At 42.2% G+C, this 25059-nt stretch overlaps 1 protein-coding gene across 5 annotated transcripts in view; it reads left to right on the top strand.

Annotated features, from left to right (window-relative positions):
- Positions 1 to 25059, top strand: part of SORCS1 (sortilin related VPS10 domain containing receptor 1) — a 562053-nt gene that overhangs the window by 185151 nt on the left and 351843 nt on the right. For all 5 annotated transcript variants that reach the window (XM_027596992.2, XM_027596991.2, XM_027596990.2 and 2 more), the window contains exon 2: positions 12055 to 12122. In XM_027596992.2, the coding sequence (XP_027452793.2) occupies positions 12055 to 12122 (68 nt within the window). The remainder of the gene's footprint in view (positions 1 to 12054; positions 12123 to 25059) is intronic.

Below are 25059 nucleotides of genomic sequence, written 5' to 3'. Positions count from 1 at the left end.
ACAAGACAGAAGAGAGACAAATCAAGGAGTCGATCCCATTTACAATTGCACCCAAAACCATAAGATACCTAGGAATAAATCTAACCAAAGAGGCAAAGGATCTGTACTCAGAAAACTATAAAATACTCATGAAAGAAATTGAAGAAGACACAAAGAAATGGAAAAACGTTCCATGCTCATGGATTGGAAGAACAAACATTGTGAAGATGTCAGTGCTACCTAGAGCAATATACACATTCAATGCAATCCCCATCTAAATACCATCCACTTTTTTCAAAGAAATGGAACAAATAATCCTAAAATTTCTATGGAACCAGAAGAGACCCCGAATAGCCAGAGGAATCTTGAAAAAGAAAAACAAAGCTGGCGGCATCACAATTCCGGACTTCCAGCTCTATCACAAAGCTGTAATCATCAAGACAGTTTGGTATTGGCTCAAAAACAAACACATCGATCAATGGAACACAATCGAGAGCCCAGAAATGGACCCTCAACTGTATGGTCAACTCATCTTTGACAAAGCAAGAAAGAATGTCCAATGGAAAAAAGACGGTCTCTTCAAGAAATGGTGTTGGGAAATCGGACAGCCACATAGAGAAGAATGAAACTGGACCATTTCCTTACACCACACACAAAATAGACTCCAAATGGTTGAAAGACCTAAACGTGAGACAGGAGTCCATCAAAATCCTAAAGGAGAACACAGGCAGCAACCTCTTCGACCTCAGCCGCACAACTTCTTCCTAGAAACATTGCCAAAGGCAAGGGAAGCTAGGACAAAAATGAACTATTGGGATTTCATCAAGATCAGAATCTTTTGCACAACAAAAGAAACAGTCCACAAAACCAAAAGACAACCGACAGAATGGGAGAAAATATTTGCAAAGGACATATCAGATAAAGGGCTAGTATCCAAAATGTATAAAGAACTCATCAAACTCAACACCCAAAGAACAAATAATCTTATCAAGAAATGGGCAGAAGACATGAACAGACATTTTTCCAAAGAAGACATCCAAATTGCCAACAGACACATGAAAAAGTGCTCAACATCGCTCGGCATCAGGGAAATCCAAATCAAAACCTCAATGAGATTACCGCCTCACACCTGTCAGAATGGCTAAAATTAACAAGTCAGGAAACGACAGATGTTGGTGGGGATGTGGAGAAAGGGGAACCATCCTACACTGTTGGTGGGAATGCAAGCTGATGCAACCACTGTGGAAAACAGTATGGAGGTTTTTCAAATAGTTGAAAATAGAGCTACCATCCAATCCAGCAATTGCACTACTGGGTATTTACCCCAAAGATACAAATGTAGGGATCTGAAGGGGTACATGCACACCAATATTTATAGCAGCAATGTCCACAATAGCCAAACTGTGGAAAGAGCCAAGATGTCCATCGACAGATGAATGGTTAAAGAAGCGGTGGTATATATACCCAATGGAATATTATGCAGCCATCAAAAGGAATGAGATCTTGCCATTTGCAACGATGTGGATGGAACTGGAGGGTGTTATGCTGAGTGAAATAAGTGAATCAGAGAAAGACATGTATCATATGACCTCACTGATATGAGGAATTCTTAATCTCAGGAAACAAACTGAGTGTTCCTGGAGTGGTGGGGGGTGGGAGGGATTGGGTGGCTGGGTGATAGACATTGGAGAGGGTATGTGCTAATGTGAGCACTGTGAATTGTACAAGACTGATGAATCACGGATCTGTACTTCTGAAACAAATAATGCAATATATGTTAAGAAAAAAAGAAGAAGAAGATAGGGGAAGAATGAAGGGAAGTAAGTCGGAGGGGTTTATGAAGCATTAGAGACGATGGACTCTGAAAAAGAAACTGAGGGTTCTAGAGGGGAGGGGGTGGGTGGATGGGTTAGCCTGGTAATGTGTATTAAAGAGGGCACATTCTGCGTGGAGCACTGGGTGTTATGCACAAACAATGAATCATGGAACACTACATCAAAAACTAATGATGTATGGTGATTAACATAACAATAAAAATTATTTAAAAAAATAAAGTATAATTTAGAGCAGAGTAATTTAAATAGAGAAAGGAGAATATGAAATGGTTAACATTATCCACTAGCTATGGATATATGCTTTGGGAATTATCCTTTTTTATTCAAAAAAGAAGTGGAGGAGAAGAAAGAAGACTATGGAGGCCTGAAGTGTTGCGTATTGTGAGATTAACAGATTTTGGAAAAAATGCTTTTATTTTTTGAAGTTGATAGTGTCCCTCCCCTTGAAGAATAGAAAAACTAGTTCTATTTTCAAGACTTGCATCAAAGAACAACTTAGGTCCATTGGGTTTGTTTGCTAAATATAATGACCTGCCTCTAGGAAGAGAGTTAATAGCCTTTTAGTACACGCATTTCTTTGCTGGTCACTACCAGGAAAGAACTTCAACTTTCAGCAGAAGACGGGAGAGAGATGAGAGTTGTCTTGAGTGAGAGCGGTAGTTTTTCTCACATGGAAACTCCTAGGACAGCGGTCCACAGCTCACGTGCCATCAGTGACCTCATATCTTAGCTGCAAATGACCTCTAGAGGGGAACAGAGTCAGGGGAGGATATGGCAGATTTTTACTTAAAAACGTTCTACTCTCCAAAAGGGCAGTCCCATATTCTACGGTGTGCTCTGTGCCTCATGCTGAGTCAGTTACCTATATACTGCTGTGTCTGTCTGCAATAATGTTGGCTGTCTGGTCTTTTAAGTTCCTCAGGGAGGTCCACTAGCCATGTAACTCACTCACACTATTTCAGTGTCATTCAGAGGATATTACATAAAGAAACGTTTTATTAAATTATGTGTGGGTTCTTAGAAAACATGAAGGCCATTTGGAATGAAGGACTCCCCAGAGGCAAAAATCTGATTGCTTTCTGGCTGGCCCTATACCCCAAATTCATCCCACCCTTTCTACTGTTTTTTCTTTTCAAACTGTGTTTGTGTGTGCTGAATTACCTCTGTCTGATGACTTCAGACGCCCATGTGTGGTGGTTGTGCGCACCCTTATACCAACCTTTCAACTCCCCTCTGAGGGCTCTTAATCCGATTTAGCTTTTATGGAATTCTCATCCCTTTGATGAGTCAAATGGAGTGCAATTACACATTCACTTAAATCTTCTGAAAATGAAGATACTATAAGCTGTTCTGTTGAAATCTGCAGTTCCATGTGCATGCATTCATTATCCGGAACCTCTGATCTGGAAGCCGCCAACTTCTGTGATTGAAGTGGAATGATCATCCCTTAACACTGGATTTCACAAAGGTTTTTTAAAACAAATTAAAAATGACAAATGAAAATGCTGCTTACCTAAGGTCAATAAAGAATTAAAACTCAAGTTTATCTCATTTAAGGAAAACATATTCCAGGGATGTCTGGAAGAAGGCAGAGTGAAGGAGGAATCTGTGGCCAGTACCCTGTCTCATGGATAACAGGTCTACAATACTCTTGAATTGCACAGAAAGTGAAGATCCTTCACTAACCTTTAGTAACAGAAATACTCAGGACAACATACCATAGAGATAATGAAGCACAGTGAGTAAGAGTCTATATATAATGTGATTTAAACTTGTCCACCACTTACCAGCTGAATAAATTACCTAGCCTCTGTGTGCCTCAATTTCCTCATCAGAAAAGAGAGAGAGAGAGAATTACTTGAAATATGCTTAATAATGAAATTTGGCACACAGACTAGTGCTCCAATAAATTCGAGATGTTATTAATGATAGCAACTACTTACATTTGCAGAGTAGTTGAACATTTTAACAGAATTTTTCCACTTCCTGTTGTTTGCTTCTCCCATTTCTAAGAGATTAAGGAGAGAGACAACATTATCTCCTTTTTTTTAATGCTTGTTTTTAATGTCTTTTCAGTATTTGAGTGACTTATTTGAGGTCTCTCAGTGGCAGACATTACTCGTTGTTACTTGGCAGCCACTACCCACTATTTCTTTACTGGCAGAGCCTATCTCCTACCACAGAAAACACCAAGTCCATTTCCAGAACCCTGTCTTCCTCATTTTCCCAACTTTCATTGAAGCCATGATGTGGGCCTGTGGCTGAATAGTGTTCATTGAGACTACAGAGATTTTGCTGGAAGGGCTTTTAGGAAAGTGTCCTTTCTAATTTGAAAACAAAAAAGCAGATGTACAGTAGAGGTCTTTCTTTTCTTTGCTGAGTGTAGCTGTGTCTGCACGTGCTACAAAGAAGTGTCAGGACCACCTTGCAAACAGGAGGGCACACAACTCTAAGTGTTAACACTTTCAGAGAGGAACTGTGTACATGGTGTGGATGCCTGATGGCATTGTTAAGCTGTATTAGTCCTGGAACTGCATAAACTGAGGGCCTTTTTTTTTTATCTGAGACAATATATCCCTCATTATTTGAGTGGTTTTTAGTGTTCTGTTTCTTGCTGCCAAAGACATTCCAGCAGATATGGGGCTAAACCAAGACTCAAAGTCTGGTCTTCTTCTGATTCCAAAGCCTTTATTTGTTTGCTTGTTTATTTGTGTGTTTTGGCAGAGCCTACTGTCATCCTGTATTTAAGGCATCCACAGTAGAGCCTCACGTATCTCTCTATTCTGATACTCTCTGTGTCCCAGGGACTTGCTCTCTTCTGACTGCTCTGTGAGCTTTCACACCTCTGGACTGCTATCCTCATGCCCCCTCCCCTTAGAATACCAGCTCTATAGCTTCTCGTCACCATCAGAATCACGCACATCTTCTGGTTTTTGTCTTGACTGTCTTCTTTTGTAAGAGTCTATACCTGATTATACTTTTCTTTCGTGCTTGCTAGATTTAAACACTGTTCTCCTGCTGCAAACCTTTGTCTTCCTTAGTGTAACCATCTGCACAGCTCTGCCTCCTCACTTGACTGTGAGCTTCCAGGGCCCGTACCGAGTCTCATTCTTTCTTTGTGTCCTCATAGCATGTAGTTTTTTGTTTTGTTTTGTTTTTTGTTTTTTTGTGTTTTTTTTATCCCTGCCTCTTAAGAAGGCTTAGTAAGTGTTTATTGAATTAAATGTGTGCTGAATGTTCTTTCTTCTGAAGGAAGTTCTCATTTTCTGGGAATTACAGAAGGTTCTTGTTCTTGGATTCATGACCTGCTTAGGATTCAGGAGATCAGTGATATCATTAAAGTTATAGTCATTGTTTTATGCTCCTAGATTTTATTGGATCAGATTCTTAAAGAATTCATGGCTACTCAAAGGAATGAGAACTTGTTTAAGTTAGAAAGTTGAATAATTTTGTCTTTGGCTCTCTCAGCCAAAGACACAATCTGGAGTGTGCATATTTTTAGGAAAACCACTGTTGTAAGTTTGCTTCTTTTTCCCTAAAACTGGAGTGTGAAGAAAACAACCCAAAACAAAAACAAAAACAAAAAATTCTGGCTATTGAACACCCCTCTTATATTGTATCCGGTTCTTCAGTCCCCTGAAAGATTGTTCTAAATCTCTTTAGGCCTTATAATTTTTTGTCCCCATATCACTTCTATCCACGTTTTTTAAAATATCCAACCAGCTGGTCTCTGGTAAGCAGAGAGGAGGCCATTGGAGACAGGGAATTGAGGAAACATCAGGGCATGCTGGAAGTTGGTGGTAAAAGGATGGAGGTAGCCAGCTTTAGCCCCTGAGCCAATCTACTGGCATCTTCAGTGTGGCTTTGCCATTGCTCACCCACGCTAGACTGTGGCCCATCCCAGGTAGGTGGAATTAGGAGTATTAGCACGGATGAGTTCTGTGGAGTCTCCCCATGTGTTACAATGACAAAAACACCTGCCCAGGCCAGCCCTGAATCACTAATAACCGAGAGAAATACAAAAGAAAATGCCTTGTTTTATAGACTAGCATCTGTGTTGCCATCTACATTATTCAGGATTTGGAACTATAGATCTTCAGGAATAAAAGAGACTTTAGGATCTTCTAGCCTAGATCGCTCACTGTCAAGGAGCCAGGGCCACACTTCTGTTTGCCTCAGGATTAGAATCTTCTTCTGCAGTTGGACACAAAGAAAAAAGGAGGCAAATCACTAATAATTGGAAAGTGAGGGGACATGTCTTGCTTTTCTAAGATTTCCCAGAGAGGATGAGATGAGGTGAGGTGCAATGGCCAGGCCAAGGATTCTGGTAGAAGTCAAATCTCCCCAAATGTCCATAAGTTCTCCTATAGCTATCCTAACCTAAATTCATCATTTAAGAAGAATAGTAAACTTGCTAAGCAAGCTCCTCCTTCAAGAAAGATTCTCAGTAGCCCTCTACCAGGTTGCTACTCCTAAGCTAAAGAATTAGGAGAGAACACTCGCAGGGGGAATATGTACATCCTCCTCAGGGAGTGGGGGGAATGGGAGATATATTGATGCCCATCAACCTTCCATCCCCCTTCCACCAACATACATTGTTGTAAGTTAGCAAAGGAGAGGGTCAGCACACTATATTCCTTCCTTAGGAAAAGAAATGGAGAATTCCTATCCTTCTACTTGGGAAGTGTGGAATAAACGTTGCTGTAGTTATTCATACAGGTGTTTTCAAAAATATATTGTGTCGAACCAGGTTACCAGGAAGGTGTTTTGGGGTTCCTTAAGTGTTTGGGGTTTCATTTCTAAATTATATTTTTACGTTGATTAAACAAAATATGCTGTCATATTCAAAGGTGTCGTATGTCCAAATACTGGGCATAATGGAGACTGCTCACGTGTAAATTTAGGTTGCTGCCATACAACAGTCGAATGCACACCTGGAAATAAGGCTTGTCCTGATGTTTGGCTGCAACAGAATAGTTTTGGCCTCCTTTTGCTGTTTCACAAGAGAACACTTTTAATAGCCATTGGCATAGTAGTGTCTCTGTTTATCTCTATGCATGCTTTTGTTTTGTAACCCAGTGAAGACGGGAAGTTGGGGTTAGATGAGGGGGGAGGTGGATTGACATTTTCCTCCCCTAGGGTCCATTGTGATGGTTGCTTCTCGCTCCCCAACTTTATTTGAGAAATAATTGACAAATATAATTGTATATATTTAAAGTATTCAGTGTGGTGCTTTGATAAACATATGCATCGTGTAATTATTGCTAAGATCGAGATAATTAACATTTCCATCACCTTACATAGTTAACTTTCTCTCTCTCTCGATTTTTGTTTTGTGTTTTTTGTTTTGTTTTGTTTTGTTTTTGGTGAGAATGCTTAATAACCACTCTCAGTAACTTTCAAATGGACAATTTTTTTTTTTTTTGCTTTTATGGTATTTTTGTTTTGTTTAGTTTTTTTATTATGTTATGTTAATCACCATACATTACATCATTAGTTATTGATGTAGTGTTCCATGATTCATTGTTTGCATATAACACCCAGTGCTCCATGCAGTACATGCCCTCCTTAATACCCATCACCGGGCTAACCCATCCCCCACCCCCTCCCCTCTAGAACCCTCAGTTTGTTTCTCAGAGTCCATAATCTCTCATGGTTCATCTCCCCCTCCGATTTCCCCGCTTCATTTTTCCCTTCCTGCTATCTTCTTTTTTTTTTTTTAAACATATAATGTATTATTTGTTTCAGAGGTATAGGTCTGTGATTCAACAGTCTTACAAAATTCACAGCACTCACCATAGCACATACCCTCCCCAATGTCTATCACCAGCCACCCCATCCCTCCCACCCACTACCACTCCAGCAACCCTCAGTTTGTTTCTGAGATTAAGAATTCCTCATATCAGTGAGATCAGAATGTGAGAAGATATTTGCAAATGACATATCAGATAAAGGGCTAGTATCCAAAATCTATAAAGAACTTACTAAACTCAACACCCAAAGAACAAATGATCCAATCAAGAAATGGGCAGAAGACATGAACAGACATTTTTCCAAAGAAGACATCCAAATGGCCAACAGACACATGAAACATCACTCAACATTGCTCGGCATCAGGGAAATCCAAATAAAAACCTCAATGAGACAATATTGTATTATTAATTATAGTCACCCTGATGTACATTAGAGCCTCAGAACTTATAACTGAAAGTTTGTACTTTAGATCCTTTGACCTGGATCTCCCCATTTCCCTTTCCCCTCCCAGTCCCTAACAAACCCCATTATATTCTGTCCTTATGAAATCAGTTTTTGTTTGTTTGTTTTTTATTCTGCATGTAAGTGATACCATACAGTATTTTCTATCTGGCTTATTTCACCTGGCAAAATGCCCTCCAGTTTCACCCATATTGATACAAATGGCAAGATTTTCTTTTTAATGGCCAAACAACATCCCACATAGATACATATACATAGTGTATATGTGCACGTATATGTATATACCATAAACATTTTTTTTTATTTATTCATGAAAGAGAGAGAGAGAGGCAGAGGGAGAAGCAGGCTCCCAAGGAGCAGGGAGCCCGATGCGGGACTCGATCCCAGGACCCCGGGATCATAACCTGAGCCAAAGGCAGACGCTCAACCATCTGAGCCACCCAGGTGCCCCTACCATAAACATTTTTTTAACGTGATGGTTTCTTAGCACCTACGTAGAGGGGTGGGTGAGAGGCTGGAGTGGGTGAGTTGGTGGAATTATTCTGTAGGAGCTTTGGAAAACTCTGGGAACAGGGGTAGTAGTTTGGTGAGCCCAGATAGTGTCAATTTAGCTCAGTCCTAAGGAGGAAGCCCGTGATCACTTCCTGGAGGAACCTCACTCATCCCTGCACAGATCCTGGCACTGTTTCTGGCACTCTCTCACCTTCTAAGGGATGGATGGTTTGAAAATAACAGCTTGGTGGGTTGGCTTCAACATGCTCTTTATGCACACGGACCAAGTGACGTTCCCCCAGTAGCTTTGTAAACAGTGGATATGGCAGGAAGGAGCCACAGCAAAACAAAAGTACAGATGGCACATGGTGACAGACCGGGTGGGGAATCCTGAGCCATGCCGTTGCGCCAAGACCCACAGATAACTGGGTGCTGAGGTCCTGGCCCAGAGTAGGTAGAGGTTGTTAAGCCACTGATAGTTGGATTATAGCTATTTAAAGAAAGTATCCTAAAATTTAAAAAGGAACCTAAAAAGGCTATTACCATATGGTCATCACTTGCTGTTTTGAATCAGGGATATTTTGGTACTATCTAATGAAAACGAGATATAGAAAGAAAGGAGATGCTGATGAGTATTCCATTTTGTGTGTGTATGTATCAAAACAGCCTTTCTCTCATTGATTGGATTTATAATTCTATGCAGTTGGGCTCGTAGAATTAAATCTATACATGAAAATTGTTTACCGAATGAATAAAAATAAATTACCATTTATGTATTTTTAAGTACATATAACATTTCACTTGATGAAAAAGTTTCACTGATTTTTTTTTTAAGTTTGGGAAGAATGCACATAAACAGTAGACAATGGGACCAGAATAGGCAGGTAATTGCGTTCTCCCCTTTTCCTCATGTAATACTGGTAGTTTGGGTTGTGGGCCCTTTAACAGGTAGTAATTCTAGTAATAGTATTGCTAATTAACCAGGACAGAAAAGTGAAGAAACAACAACAAACCAGATCTAATACAATGAGGCATCACTATCCAGGAGTATGGGGGTAAATAATGCACACAGACAGAGAAGGGGAAAAAAATGGGGGAGAGAGATCGCAAGGAATCGACTGGAGACATAACTAAAGGTTAGCAGTTCGCCCTTCTTTCTTGCTCTCGTTCTGAAAACAGAAAGATTAGATTGATTCAAGCAGATATACTTTGCAATGCCAGAAAGGATGCCTCTTCGGGTGCGGTATTGATAAACTGCCCGAGTGTATCAGTGGCATTTTGTTTTACTGGCCCCTCAAGAAGAGGCAGGGAGTGGATTTTTACCTTCCTGCCCACCTGTCTGAGAATTGCTTAAACAGTTTCTGTGTGTGTGCGTGTGTGAGGGGCTCCACACCATTACCTGCTGGGTTAAAAGATTCCTTCTCTGGGACTCCTCTGGATTCCTTCATCAGATGGATGGGAGATGCAGCCTGTGCCCAGCTGAACTTCATTATTGAGTGTACTGCTGTATTGTATCAAGAGAGCAACTACCGAGAAATGCTTTATGTCCATACCCCCATATTCTTGGTGGGGGATTTATAGGTCTATTTGGCAAAATCATACCGAGGTGGAGTGGTAACGTCACTCTGTGTCTTCCAACAAACAGCCACCCTGCTGCCGCTGATCAGCGTTCCTGGGATGGCGGTGATTGAAATTTAGCACTTAGAGTGACTTAATTGGCACGCAGAACTGTTCAGCATATGCCCCCACCACAGGTGCACCATCTGATATACCTGTAGGGTGCCCAGTACCTCACACATGCTCACATTTTGTTAAAGAAGGAAGTTTTGAGCAGGTCCTTGAAGGAAGCCTGCGCAGTGGTTCAGTAGAGGGGTGGTCTTAGAGCACAGCTCCTCAGATCTCTGTCTGTCTTTGGGTTACCATAGTTCTTCATTCCCTTGAACTTGGAACAGACCTAAGATTGTGGAGTTCTAGTTTGCTTACTGTGAAAGAACTGTTGGGTATCTGCTCATTGATGCTTGTGCCTTCGGTAAATCAAGCCCTGTGCTAGCAGAGTGGAACTTGGAAAGGTTCAGTACTCCTTGGCAGCTTGCTGCCTTGAAATTCAAGGTTAGAATGTTCTGTGCTCACTGTGACTAGAACCGATCCCTTGGCCTTCAGGGAAAATCCTGGAAATCGATGTCAACATTTTTCTGCTGAGTTGGAAACAGCAGGGCTGGGCCAAATGGTCTCGGTTATGTGAATCAGGAGAGAAATGGAAACCTCAACAGAAAACAGAGCAGACCTATTAAGTTCTTGGCCTTATGTAAGGAGAGCGAATGAGGGGTGAGGACTCACTGGGTAGGAACACACTGCTCTGTGGACTCTTCCCATGTGTCCTGGGGCTCATGTGCTCCAGGTAATGGGGGGCCCTGGTCATCACTGCAGATGCCGGAAGAAGCAGTCTTCTCAAGCTGCCATGATGGGCATGAGTGTCCGCGGGACTGAGGAGGGGTAGATAAGCTGTCTGTCAACTGAGGTTTTCTTTGATGAGCTCCTCCTGTCCTAACTGGATCACAGACTACAGGCCTCATCTGTATTTACGTTCTCCTCAGGCATCAGGCGAAATCCTGGGTTCCTAATAAGTGTTCAATGAGTGTTGAATTCTGAAAGAAAGAACAAAATCGTTGGGGTTCCTCTGAGTGATGTTGAGAATAGCAGTGGCTTCAAAGCCAAGAAGGGTTTGCCGTGAAGCTGTGGAGCTGAAGTGTCAGTGTCCCAGGACCTGTTCTGAAGTTTGAATTTGTATGTTTATATGCTGTTCCTTACAGAGGGTTCCCCAAATTCTGTAAGCTTCAGGACCCCATAAAACATAAATAAACTCCTGTTAAAATGTTCTTGCTGAGCTCTTGTGGCAGCCTGGATTCCATCCAGTGGCTTTCCCAGAAATTGGAGAATCAGAAGAAACAGATAAAGCCAGCCCTGCAAAGGAGAGGAAAGGGAAGGAACTGACATTTAAGAAGCCCATGCAGATGGAAGAATAATTAGCCTTTATTACCTATTTTAACTCCTCACAGCAAGCCTTTCTGGGTGATGGCATTACTGCTTGCCCTCTTAATAGATGGGGACATTGAGGTTCAGAGAAGCTAAGCAACCTGCCCAGTGTGGTACAGCTACTAGGGCTGGGACCTACATCACTGACCTTACTCTCTCCTGACCATCTGCTCAGGGGCTCCCTTACAGGGTGCATATTTGACAGCTCTGCTAGCCTTCCCTGAAAGCCTTTCAGCCCACCAGGGTAAGGAATGCCTGGATGGGCAGGCAACTCTTACTGCAGGACAGAGGGAGAAAGTTGGGGAGGGGATCAGGCCTGAGTGGTTTAAAGGAAGGCCCTGGCAAACCCTTCCCCAGTCGGTGTTAAGTGATGCTGTAACAATTCATTCAATTATGTTAAGCACCCATTAAAGGAATCCTAAGTCCTCCCTTGGGCCATTTCAGTTCTATGATATTATAATTGTTTGAGACTAACCATGATGTCTTCTTTTGCCTTCAGGTGATTCTCATTTTGACAAAGCTCTATGACTATAACCTGGGGAGCATCACTGAGAGCTCGCTTTGGAGGTACGTAGATAAAGTGAGCTAAGGATTACTGTGTTACTTAAACATGACGCCCATGACTGCTCTTCCCCACCCCTTTTTTTTTCCAGGGGTGGGGAGATTTTTGGCTCTGTGTTCTCACTGCTTCGTCTGTTTGCTCTCCGTTTTCTTTAGTCACAGGTTGGGGTTTATCGCCAGGCAGGCCAGATCCTTACTTCTTTATAGACCCCTTGTTTTGGCCACAGGTCTTTTTGCTAAACTGTTCATTATTGGGTTGCCTTTATGCGTTTTGGTTCCCACGGTTCTCACTGATTTATGAGCTTGTTGGAGCAGAAACAAAAGAACGGAGGGGTGTCTGCAGAGAGAATCTACAGCACCACTTCCTTCCAGGCCCTCAGCTCACTAGCACACACGTGTATGCACACACACTCGCGTGCATGCCTTCCTCTCTGGGATTCACACTGTATTGTGTGAATATAAATTCTTCAGATGAATGCTATTGATCCTCGAGGATCTGACTGACTCATTGAACACCAGCACACATGTGCAGTTAGGCTGAAACTAGGGACAGGAAGGTGCTCAGAAATCCAGGCAGCTCTCGGCTCCTTTTGTTCTTAGGGGCTATATGTTCCGTTGTTTCTGTTTGTTTGTAAACATGGGCTTTATTGGTCTCATCCTGCTTGGGTCTTTGCCAGCCCGTGTCATGTGCCCACACCCAAACTGACCTCAGGCACAGGAGGTGCATGGTTGCTTAGGCCTGGGTCTTGTGATAATCCCTGAGCCAGGGAGAGGGTGGAGATGACCCCAGGGATGATATTCAGCAATCACTGGGTTGGCGCCCAGCCCAGAGTCTGATGGGTCAGTGCCGTCATTACAGTGATGGCTTAAATATGTTGACTATCACTTCTGATCAGCCATCCCTGAGCACATACACTGCTGTGCACAGAGGATGGTGGGGGAGGGGGGGAGGTGGTACTAAGAACATAGGAGCTGGGAGTCGCCTCCGGGCAGACATAAGCGGGCGGTTCTCCCACACGTAGGATTACGGGGAACTTCACCCGCTGTCAGTTAACATGACCAGGAGAGACTGGCTGCTGGGCCTCAGTCGCAGGGCTAATGTCTAGGGAGAAGGGGTCCAATCTGCCCTTTGGGTCAGGGGTCCATCCCTGCTACAGTGAACAGTGATGGGGCTGGAGGGGAGGTAACTGTACTTGCTTTAGCAATTGGGTTGTAGGGCAATGCCCTTGTCACACAGAAGAGGGTCCTGAGTTATACACCCTAAAGGAATCTACCCCACAAAAGGATTGTTCGCTAAATTTCATTTTAACCTGATGGCTGTTTTCCATTAGGCTTCACACTCTATATAAGAAACCCCGAATAAATTGTTGTGTGCTTTAGGAAAACCCCAGCAGACCAAAGAAAATGATAGGATCCTGTTCTTGTGCTTGTGGTGAGGTGTTTAGATTATTGAACTCTTCCCCCAACAAGGTCAATTATGCAGAGTTTTGGTCCCAAGGAAATGATGTAACGAAATTAAAGTGTGGGAAGTTTGGTAGGAGCCTCAGAAAGTACAATTCTTTAATGCATTAAGGGCCTGACACTCGCTTTATTGTTTAAATTCAGGACCCCTTCATCAGACTCTCTGTGACTCCACGTAAGCTTATGTTTCCTTGATAGATTGCTCTAATGTATGTACATACATGAAAGTAAAAGCCAGCTTTTATTTTGCGGTGCATCTGCTGTGTGAAGTGTAGTCGGCATGTTAGAAAATTAAAAGATATGCAATTCTGTCTCAGTGGGGACAGAGGCTGTTAGAGGCCCTAAGTCTCAACCCGAGCAGTGAGAAGGGCATGCCCCAGGGACAGGAGGAACAGCTTGCCCTAGACTGCTAAAGTCAGGTTCACCAGGCTCCTTTCCCCCTTGTGGGGCACTGTGACTGATGCCCTGGCCTAGGGAGGATGTTTTTTTCCTCATCTCAAGAAGGGGGGTGAGTTAGTAAAATAAAAAGATAAATAAAAATTTAGTGTGCAAATAAGCAAACAAAAGTAATACCAGGCCTTTCTTCTGAAGGAGCAACCTCTATGGGCTTAAGCTTTGGAAAGTGTGGAAGGAATCATCTGTTGACCCTTCAGTCTTAGGATCACTTTCAATGGAGGATATGTGCACATACATATGCACACGTAAATACACACACACACGTATACACATATAATATACCTGCATATGTTTACTTTTCTGATCGAGCCACGATAGTCATTTACCGTGTCTGCCCTATGTTACATGTCTCATTTGTAGCAAATAACTACTGTGGGTGCTCTATACCATTAGAACTATCAGTTTAATACTTTGATAGAAGAACCCATGCCTAAATGAAAATATAATTTAGAAAAGAAAAGAGGGAAGGAAAAAGAAAATATTTTGAATACTTCATAACTGCTTTGGTAGGGCTTGTGTTTTAGGGTGGTTCACAATTCCCATGTTTGGTCTTTAGGGGATCTCTTTGGGGTGTTAATATAGAAGAGGAGAGGGGGAGTCTGGGTTAGCCCTGCTTGAAGGAAACTGGTGCCAAATTCGTTTTCTCCTACATCAGCTCTTACTTTCTTTTTAGAAACCTGGCTTAAAATTGGGGGCTTGCTGGGGACAAGGTGGAATTTAGGTATTCTCATTATATCCCTAGCACAGAGCACTGGACTTAGCCCATTGACGATGCTCAGTAAGCATCTGTTCTTGAACAGACCAGTGAATACTTAAATTTCATATTCTTACTCATTTATTCAACAAAGATGTATTGATTAACTCCTGTAGGTCTTAGATTGTTCTGGTCCACGGAGGCGAACTTGGGTGTGTACATAGATCAAGAGCACGTAAGCTCTGTCTGTCTTTCAGGTGTTCATTGTCTACAGGGGGGCAAAGATCTGTGGACGGTTCAAATGAGAGTTAAATGTACTTGTATGGAACCTACCTTCTATAACTGTATTGGATTGGGTACTTAGGCAGCCACCTAAAGCTGCCCGATCCCAGAAGAAGATAGATCTAACGTAAACAGACAGACTGTCATACGACCTAAGTTTTGTAATAAAGACACGAGATAAGCGTTGCTTCTTTACTTTACTCACATGTCTATTTTCTCTCAACTAGACTTTAAATCCTTAAACCCAACACCTTTCTGGTTTAATGATAATGGCAATGATGCTTGTGATAATGATGATAATGACAACAATAATAAAAACGAACTGTTATTGAGCGGTCACTATGTGCCAGGCATGAAATTAAGTGCCACACATGCAGTATTGCGTCCTCTTACTTCATTTTTATGGTGTGCTCTGGGTTATGCAATTAGTAAATAATAGGCCATACACTTACGGGGATGTTAATAAACTTCAATCATTTTACCGCTTACCTGTCTTTGGGAGTCCCCTCTGCCTTCTGGTGATTCTTTCTGTACCTGAGCAAATGAGCAAACAAAATTTTAATCCTAAATATATGAAATAGAGTTTTTAAAGAACTGTGACATTCTGAGCAGCTTATTACTATTCCAGAAAAATATCAGGCAAAAGGGAAATGGCTTCTTGTCCAACAAAGAGACACAAGCACTTTTCAGTGGAGCCCTTATTCTTTACAAATTTTTCCCACCAAACAGTGAGAAGGGGTCAAGTGGCAAATGGCGTGGGGTGTCAGAACAAGAGAGAGGTCGAGAGGCAGTTGACCTTGTAGTGATGTCCTAGGCTTCGCACCTTGCTGGCTCAGCAAGCTGTGGATGATAGGGTGAGGTGCAGCTGCGCTGAATTAATGAGCTCCTACTCCCAGGTTGTCTTGTCATTGACTACACCTTAATCTTGGAGCAAGTTGTTGATTTTGTTTTGTGTTGAGTTGTTGTTCACTCAGGGAGTCCAACCGAGAGGAAAGGGGGATAATCTGACACACAACAATTCACTACCCCTCAGAATCTTCTCCACTTCACAGTGGATTAAGCTTTGAGATTCGGTAGAGCTGGTGGTTTTGCCATATTGGAGCAAGATAAGCTTAAAGGTTGAGATAAATAAAATGTCAAAATCTAGATACAGTATCTCTGAGAAGAAATATATTCATCTTTTTTCCCTCTAGTGCCTGGGTAATCAGCACTTTGCTGAGAGAGGCTTAGCTGGTGAGAAAGCCCTAGGCAATTCTGGAAGGAGCTGAAAGGGATACTCTTTTTTTTTTTCTATTTATTTATTTATTTCTGATGTAGTGTTCCATGATTCACTGTTTGCGTATAACACCCAGTGCTCCACGCAGAACGTGCCCTCCTTAATACCCATCACCGGGCTAACCCATCCCCCACGCCCTCCCCTCTAGAACCCTCAGTTTGTTTCTCAGAGTCCATCGTCTCTCATGGTTCGTCTCCCCTCCAATTACCCCTCTTCATTTTTGAAAGGGATACTCTTAAAGGGACAGGCAGCCCTCAGTGCCCGTGTCCTAGAGCTCAGCTGACATGGCTGACTTCTCTTCAAATCCAGGGTACCATTTCAGATTCAGGTGAAACACAAGCGTCCGAACACATCTTCAAATTGGGTACTTTTCTAGGAGCAATACCTGCTTTTTGGGCACAGGGAGCATGTGGCTAAGGTAGGGAGCATGGGTAGGCTTTCTGTGTGATTCCACCCTGGGAGCCAGCCCTGTGTCCTCATTCCAGGAGCAGCTTTGTTTCATCTTGGGTGTTACACACAGCAATTATCAAGAGAGGCTTCCCCGTGAAGTCTTTGTGGAGAGAATAGCTCTGTGGAGAGTCCCCTGAGGCAGCGTCTGTGGGGGGTTGGCTGCAGACAGTGCTGTCTGGAGAGTGTCCGCAGTTCAGGCTGACAGAAGCTGACCGGAAGTCTGGGACTCTGCCTTCCCTGTGGTGGATGCGCATTAGCTGGGCATGTCTTGCCTTCCCACTCCTCATCCAGGGCAAGAACAAAGGGCCGCTTGGGACAGACAGGTTGTTAGTCCCTGCTTTGAAGGATGCTTTGCTACAAAATCCAGCTTTCAGTCAACTACAAAAATAAGAATATAAAAAATAGGGATACCCACCCTAAAAAAAGAAAAAGAATCAAGCTACAGTATGGTAATTTCCCCATAGGAGGACTCTTCATGTCACACAGCTCTGATGATGTTACTCTTCCTGGTGCATGCACATGTCTAGTGCCTTTCCAGGGGCCGCAAGGAGAGAGCCACACTCCCCGGCAGGATCATGACATGCTTTGGATTCTGGCTTCTGGATTCTTTTGAGCTTTCTAAATCTCACTCCCTTTCCCATATTTGAGTCACATGGAGTTGCTTGTCGCTCCTGGAGTTATAAGACTATTGTATTAAACCTTATTGTTATTTTTTAAAAAAATTGAAAAAATCTAATATATGCTCAATTATGATGAGCCAAACAGTGCAGAGACAAATAAAAATGTTAATAGTCTCTTCCCACACAGATCTCGCCTTCCTGAGGTCGATGATGCTAAGAGTCTTTGGTGATTCCACCCATACCATCATGCCCCAACTCAAAAAGATCAACAGATACACACGTATGTCAGGATCACTTTTTTGTTTGTTTAGGAAAATAGGAATAACTAGTCACAGAACTCTGATAACCTGTTTGTTTCCTTGACAATGAGTCATCGGTGTCTGTCCTGATGACTGTGTTAAGAAGATAAAGTTAAGCATCAGATCGTATGGATGTGCAGTGCAGAGTTAAACAGCTACACCCTAACTTACGCAGTGCTTCATGCGTGCCAGGAAACGTTCTCAGTGCTTTTCACCTTCCTATCAGCCTACAGAACAGGCACTCCTAGGATCCCAGGTTTGCAGGTGAGAGGAGTGAAGCTTGCAAAGCTGAGTCATGTTCCCAACACAGTGCAGCCAGAAGTGGTTCCTGAATCGATCCCTTTAATGTCTGTGCCCCACGGCCTCCCCATTACCCTTTCAGTGGATCTCTAGCTCACGTCCACAATATTTGCTATTACATATAGCACTTCCATAAACATATTGTAATCATGTCCTTGTGTTGGGGTAACTTTCTTGCTGTAGCTACTCTGGAGTCCTAAAGGTGATACTGTGGTATCAAAAATGTATACATAATTAGCGTTAATGGATAGCTGAGATGATTTTTAAAAAAGATTGGAACAATTCACACCCATAAGCAGTAATAAATTATGTATTTCCCAATGATTTCGCCAGCCCTGGGGATTTTCAATTTAAAAATTGAATTTAAAATTAAAATTTAAAATTTAATTCAGTTGAAAATTTTGCGAGTCTTTTCAGTGAAAATGGTGTGTTGATCTCCGTGTGGTTTAAGGGGTATTTCTCTGGTGGCTAGTGACGCTGAACACTTTTTCATAGGTTTATTTCTCTGTGGCTCTGTAGACCTTCTGTTCCCACCTGCCTCTCCCTGAAGCCAAACTAAATTGCTCCTTCCTCATTAATACTGTAGCACATTATGTATCTTTGTTTTAGGATGGTTGTCAGGTATATATTTATTTCGTTCAGTTTAACGAACATCGACTAGCCCCCTATTTTGTGCCAGGCACTGTGCTAGACAGACCCTGGGGAAAAAGATCCAAGTAAGAAATCGTTTCTTCCCTACAAAAACTGCAAATCTAGTGAAGGGCAGACACTCAGCAGGTGATTACAGAAGTGTGGCAAATGCAGCGTGTAGCTACGCACGAGCTATTGTCAATACTCATCTATTTTCATACTGGCCTGGAAACTCAAAGTCTGTGACCACGTCTTAGTTACTTTTGTTTGCTTGGCACCTAAAATAGAACTTGGCACACATTAAATAGCATTATATGTTTTTTTTGCTTAGAAGCAATATATTAAGAAATGGTTTAGGGTTTCTAAAATCCGGGTTTGTGTCTTGTACTGGTTTATATCCTAAATTTTTTTTTAAGTTTTATTTATTTATTTGACAGAGAGAGAGAGAGAGAGAGCGAGAGAGGGAACACAAGCAGGGGGAGTGGGAGAGGGAGAAGCAGGCTTCCTGCCGAGCAGGGAGCCCGATGTGGGGCTTGGTCCCAGGACCCTGGGATCATGACCGGAGCCGAAGGCAGACGCCCAACAACTGAGCCACCCAGGTTTATATCCTAAATTTTTTAACCTCATGCCCTCCAGGTAGCAGATACTGTTATGAATCATGTGCTACATTATCTTGTGAAAGGACATCACAGTCGATCAAAGAGTAGGAACACAGCCAGTGCCAAGTGGGAAGAGCCCAGATTCAAGTTCGGGAAACTGGTAATGTCCATAGATGACCATGAATGTTTGTTGGCCTCCTCAATTCTGACAAAATCTTCTTGAATACCCACATGAAGGCCGTTTCTATAAGGATCCTCCTGCAGACTCTGCACACCTTCGTGAGATCTCTGTGAGGGTTAGGCCTCGGGCTGCCCCCTCTCTGCGCTCCTCGTTGACCTCAGTGGTTGGCTCTGTGCTGAGTCCCCCATTTCTCTTTTTAGCAAAGTAATGGATGAGATACACATTAAAGCAATCATTGCCCTGATGTTCTCGTAACTTTATCAATATGAGCCCAGGAAACAAGAAAATATTCCTAGAGAAAGCGGAGCAACTAACATTCTAATATCAAAACTCGTTATAGATTCAGGAAATACTTAGAATGTTAATTACCATTTTACTCCACTGTCTTTGAGTATAGAATTCTATACTGAGCACAAAGAATTTCAGAAGATGCACAATTTAATTATGTGTAGCAACATACAGTTTCATTATTCGGTCAATGTAACTCATTCATATTTCAGATCTCAGCCTGAATACCACCTTATTTCTAAAAAACTATTTATATCCACCTTATTTAAAAGAAGGCCCTTGTTTTTGTCTGCCACAGGTTCTTTATGTATTTCATTCAGTGTACATGTTGTGATCTGTAATGATTTTATTACTTGGCTATTGTCTGATGTCCACCGCTCGAATATAAACTCCCTGAGGGCAGAGACTTTGTATTTTTCACTTTCTGTTTTATTGCAAATGCCCAGAAAAGTGCCTGGCACATTGCCATTTAAGTGAGATTTGTCAAATTAACTGAATTTATAAGTAAGTACACATCTGGAATCATGCTAAATGGTGTGAATCCAGATATGAATAAGATCTGATTGTCACCCTTAAGCAACTCACAGTCTGGTGGGAGAGACAGATAAATAAATGAGATTAATGTGTCAAGTACCATAATAGAGGCACCATAACACGCTCTGGGTTGGGGAAGAGAAAGCTTCCTGGATGAAAGGATACCTGATCTGACTTTTTTTTTTAAGATTTTATTTATTTGAGAGAGAGATTGTGCATCAGCAGAGGGGAGAAGCAGAGGGAGAGGGAGAAACAGACTCCCCACTGAGCAGGGAGCCCAATGTGGGGCTCAATCCCAGGACCCTGAGATCATGACCAGAGTTGAAGGCAGCCGCTTAACTGACTGAGCCACCCAGATGCCCCCCTCACTCTTGATGAACAAGTAGGAATCAGGCCAATAAAAGAGGCTAATTATTTTTTTTAAAGATTTTATTTATTTATTTGAGAGAGAGAAACAGAGATAGCAAGAGAGAGCACAAACAGGGAGGAGAGGGAGAAGCAGGTTCCCTGCTGAGCAGGGAACCTGATGTGGTACTCAGTCCCAGGACCCCAGGATCATAACCTGAGCTGAAGTCAGAAGCTTAACCGACTGAGCCACCCAGGCGCCCGAGGCTAATTATTTATTTATTAAGTGTATACTGTATTCCAGGCATTTTTATATGCTGATGACACAGCCTCTTAAGGAGATTACACAAGATCACAGTATAGTCTGTGTATGGATGGAGTATTTTAGAGATGATGTCAGAAAAATAGAAATGGGCCAATTCAAATTCATCTGTGCTAGGTATTCTGACATTTATCCCAGAGGAAGTAATGCATCATTGAAAGTTTGGAGCAAGGGAAAGACTTGATGAAATGGGAATTTTAGGGAAAAAATTTTCATGGTATCATGTTGAAGATATAGTTGGAAAAGAACAAGACTGGTGACCATGAGAACAGTGGTCAGTAAGGTAAGAGATGAAAAGGGGTTGACTTTTGGTGGTGGGCGGGCAGGAGTATGGGATTTCATGGGGTGGTGAGTCCAATAGATCTTATAAAGTAAAAATGAATGGAACAATTGGATGAGTGAGAAGGTGGGAGGAAGAGACATTTCTAGAATGACTTTTCTGCTATTTTCTTGGATAGTCCAGTGGATGGTGAGGGCATGTACTGCATACATCTGCTCTACTGATGTCTACTGAGCACCTACAACTGAGAATAGGTTATAGAAACAACTCTTCCAAGGAAGAAGCTGTGAAGGGAAATAAAGGAAGAAACATGATTTTCCATAAAGGAGGTCATAGATTATATCTTCCTTTCTTGAAGAGAGAGCAACCCTGACCATGTTTTATGGGGGGGATGAATCAGTGGGAAGATGTTGAAAATGTGGGAAAACCTCAGAGTGAATCCAACTGGTAGAAGGTTGAGTGGCAGAGAAGATAAGTGTTGGGAGCTTATCCAGTCATGGTAGATCAGGATGGACTGAGGGGTGAGCACAGGGGAGTATTTCTTCTACCAAGCAAGGAAGCCAGAGTGGGGCACACACAGATCAGCTTTCCTGGGAGACCAGGAGTTGAGGGAGTTCCTGACATTTGGATTTACGGTGAGTGAGAAACAGACTTGAGGATCAACAATGTGGAAGGGCTGCTGAGGAGGCATGAGGCGGGAGGGCTCAGGGGCCTGCAGGTGCAGTGCTGGGCGGCTATAGACTGGGGTTAGCATGACTGTGCTTTCACTGCAGTGAGCCTTATGTCATACTCAAGAAGACAGTTGGTTTTGTAGTTCCTGAGAGGTGTTGAACAATGACAACAGGGTGAGGGAGCTGAGGAGGTTGCCATGGTAGATGAGGGGGTCCGTGCTACATAGAGAAGAAAGTGAAGCTGGGGGTTGGGGGAGGACAAACAGCAGAACAGTAGGATCCCCAATCCAAGTGTGTTTAAAAGCCTACAGCACACTTAAGAAATAATATCCAGAGGAGTGTGACTTTTAATAATATTAAACTTAGTACATATCTAGCCCCCAGGGGACTTTGTGAAAAGGAACTGGTCAGAGCAGGTGGAGTTTATCTGAAAAGCCTTTTATTAAAGCTATTGTTAAGAAATCCATTCAGCTCTGTAGGAGAAGGAGTTGCTATTTTTCTGCATGTGTATGGAACTGCTGGATCTGCTTGTCAGGTCCCCCACGTTCCTAGGTATTCGTGAGTGACAACTTACCTCCATAGCTTTGGCGAACACTGAGCAGCCTCCTCTGATCTGGTTATGGCAGGTTTTTACCAGGCAGCTCTTAACCTCCAAGACCTACGGCTTGTGTATTAACCACGTCTGGTAGTCACTGTCATACCTTTCTTGAGGGAGAAAAAAGAGAGACAGAGACAGACCAGCTCAGATGTCACATTGAAGTGATGTTGAGTTTCTTTTGGTCCCTTTTTTTTTTTCTTTCCACAGTTTGCTCTGGAGCCCATTCCAATGATTTGCTCCTTTTATATTTAAAAGTCTAGTTTTTGGACTTTAATTTTCTGGATTCTAAATTTATGTTGCTTTGGCTTCCCCTATCCCTCTCCTCTTGGATAACCATATTCCTTGAGTTTGATCACTCCGCTTCCTAGAATTCCAATGAAGGAAGATCATTATATGCTCTAGCCATGGTCAACTGCTTGTAGGTTCCACCAGACAACAGGTGCGCTTGGAAGGCCAATCCATAAACAGGTCAGCACTTGGGCTTGGATGTTGAACTGCCTAGACAGGAATCCAGGCTATGTCCACTCACTAGCTCTGAGATGGTGGTGGGGTTTCTTAATCTCTCTGCTCCATTTCCTCATCAGAGAAAAAGGAGTCATAATAGCACTTATCTCATAGAATTATGGTGATGGTTATGTTAAATGTGTATCACCTGCTAAACACTCAGTAAATAATGCAAAACAAACAAAAACATTGGATTTTATACTGCTGTGGTTGTCTTTGCTTGAAATATTTTTTCTCCTGTATTCGATTTATCTAATAAATGATGATGATAGCCATTTATAATGGCTGTTTCCTTTGTGCCAGGAACTTCTTCAAGAGAGCTTTATTCATATCAACTAAATTAATTCTTCCAATAACCCTATGAGTTGGTACTATTTTTGTACCCATTTTATAGATGAGGAAACTTATACACAGGATCATAAGGGTAGTAAGCAGTAGAGAAGGGATCTGAATCCAGGCATTCTGGGTCTAGGATGCAGGCTTTGAACCCCATAGGGATTCTCTCTTCCCTGACCACCCTCTTCCATATAGAGAATAAATTACTGCTCATGTGCTTTTACTGTTTTACATGTTTTCCTTTTTGAATGCATTACTTTGAATTGTAAGTACTTTCTGTATATTTATTCCCCTTACTGGCAATATTTTGAAGGTTGCCTGTTCTCTTATTTTCTTTTGTATCCCCAGTGCTGAGCACAGTTCTCGGCCTGTAGTATGTGTTCAGTAAAAAGGAGCACCAGGACAAATATATTGGGGAAAGAAGATTTTTAAAAAAATTATCTATGTCACCTGTGTACTTAATTAATGGATGTAAAGCTTGCCGCATACTGTATATCACAGGTAATCAAAGGTTAACTTCCCTCTGTTATTGAACTCGAATGTCAGTTCTTGGTGTAATTTATTGCCATGGCACATGAAGGAGGGGACAAATATTAATTTGATTTCAGTGTGTAGGTTGACACTGTTATGCTGCATGTCTATAGCGATGTTTCCATAAGTGTCAGAAGCTGGTATGCTAGTAAAAGGAAGATAAATTTATTCCCATTTGTGTCTCCTGGTTGTATTTCCTTCTGTTAGCATCAGAGGGTTGTTGAAAAACAAATATATGTTGGGCCTATTTGGATTCCTGATCCTGAGCTCTGTGCTGTGCTGTCACCAGAGAATTAACTTTAGGTGGAGGGACATGGGACAGTCATGATAGAGCAGCCTCCCTGTGAGCAGAGGCCAGGGGAGTTGTGCATGTCAAAGAAGCTGGTAGCCAGGGGCGGGGGCTTGCCCTGTGTGTCATAGAACAAGAGGAAAGCAGCCTTTACTGGAGAACTTCAGAAAACCCTTCCTTTTCTTTCAGGTGAGGTTTCTGAAATACTGTTCATCCATAAATCAAGCTGGGGCACTTTCAGTTCCGTTCTCCTGTTTCCAAAGGGAAATGGTGTGCTGAAGAGTTATTCCTCAGCACGGCTTTATTTCTTCCTCCTGCTGGGATGTATTAGCAAGGTCATCACCTTTGGTTTATTGGCTTCAAACAATCTGTGATTGCAGAGGATTATGACTTCTTAGCTTGCAGAAGCAGGAGATGCAATCAATTCATGAAAGGCACAGGACTCTTTTTTTTTTTCTTTTAAAAAATGTATATTTATTTCTGCCAGCATTTCTGGGGACCAGGACTTAAAAGAGCTTTTTGAAAAGAATTTATCTTTGAGTGTCCTGCTTCTTTGCCACTTTCAAATAAGAACATTGAATCAGGCCAGTGTGAACTTAGCTTTAACTCTTTGAGTTTGAAAGAAAGAAGATGACTTGATGAAAGTCTGTCTTCTCCATTCCCAACTCTAAACCACATTAATTGGGAAATTTATACTTGCTGCATTATGCATTATTCCATATGCTTGGAAATAATTTGGGACTTGGATTAGCCATGCCTGTAATAAGTCGATGCATAAATTCTTTTCTTTGGTGGGACAAGGAGATTTCTTCATCTGAAAACCCTTAGAACTTGATTAGTATTTATTGTGAAATTTTTCTCACTTATATTGTCATTTCCCAACTTCCTAGATCACCCGTTCTTGATTTATTTTTGCCTTCTCTCAGTTGGGAATCCATCACTTCTGACCTCAAAGGAGCGTGTCAGAATTTAAACCACTCTCTTCCTTCTACATTGC

The sequence above is a fragment of the Zalophus californianus genome, chromosome 15 (genome assembly GCF_009762305.2).
Source record: "Zalophus californianus isolate mZalCal1 chromosome 15, mZalCal1.pri.v2, whole genome shotgun sequence".
NCBI classification, from domain to species: Eukaryota; Metazoa; Chordata; class Mammalia; order Carnivora; family Otariidae; genus Zalophus; species Zalophus californianus.
This window is presented reverse-complemented; position numbering and strand designations above follow the sequence as displayed.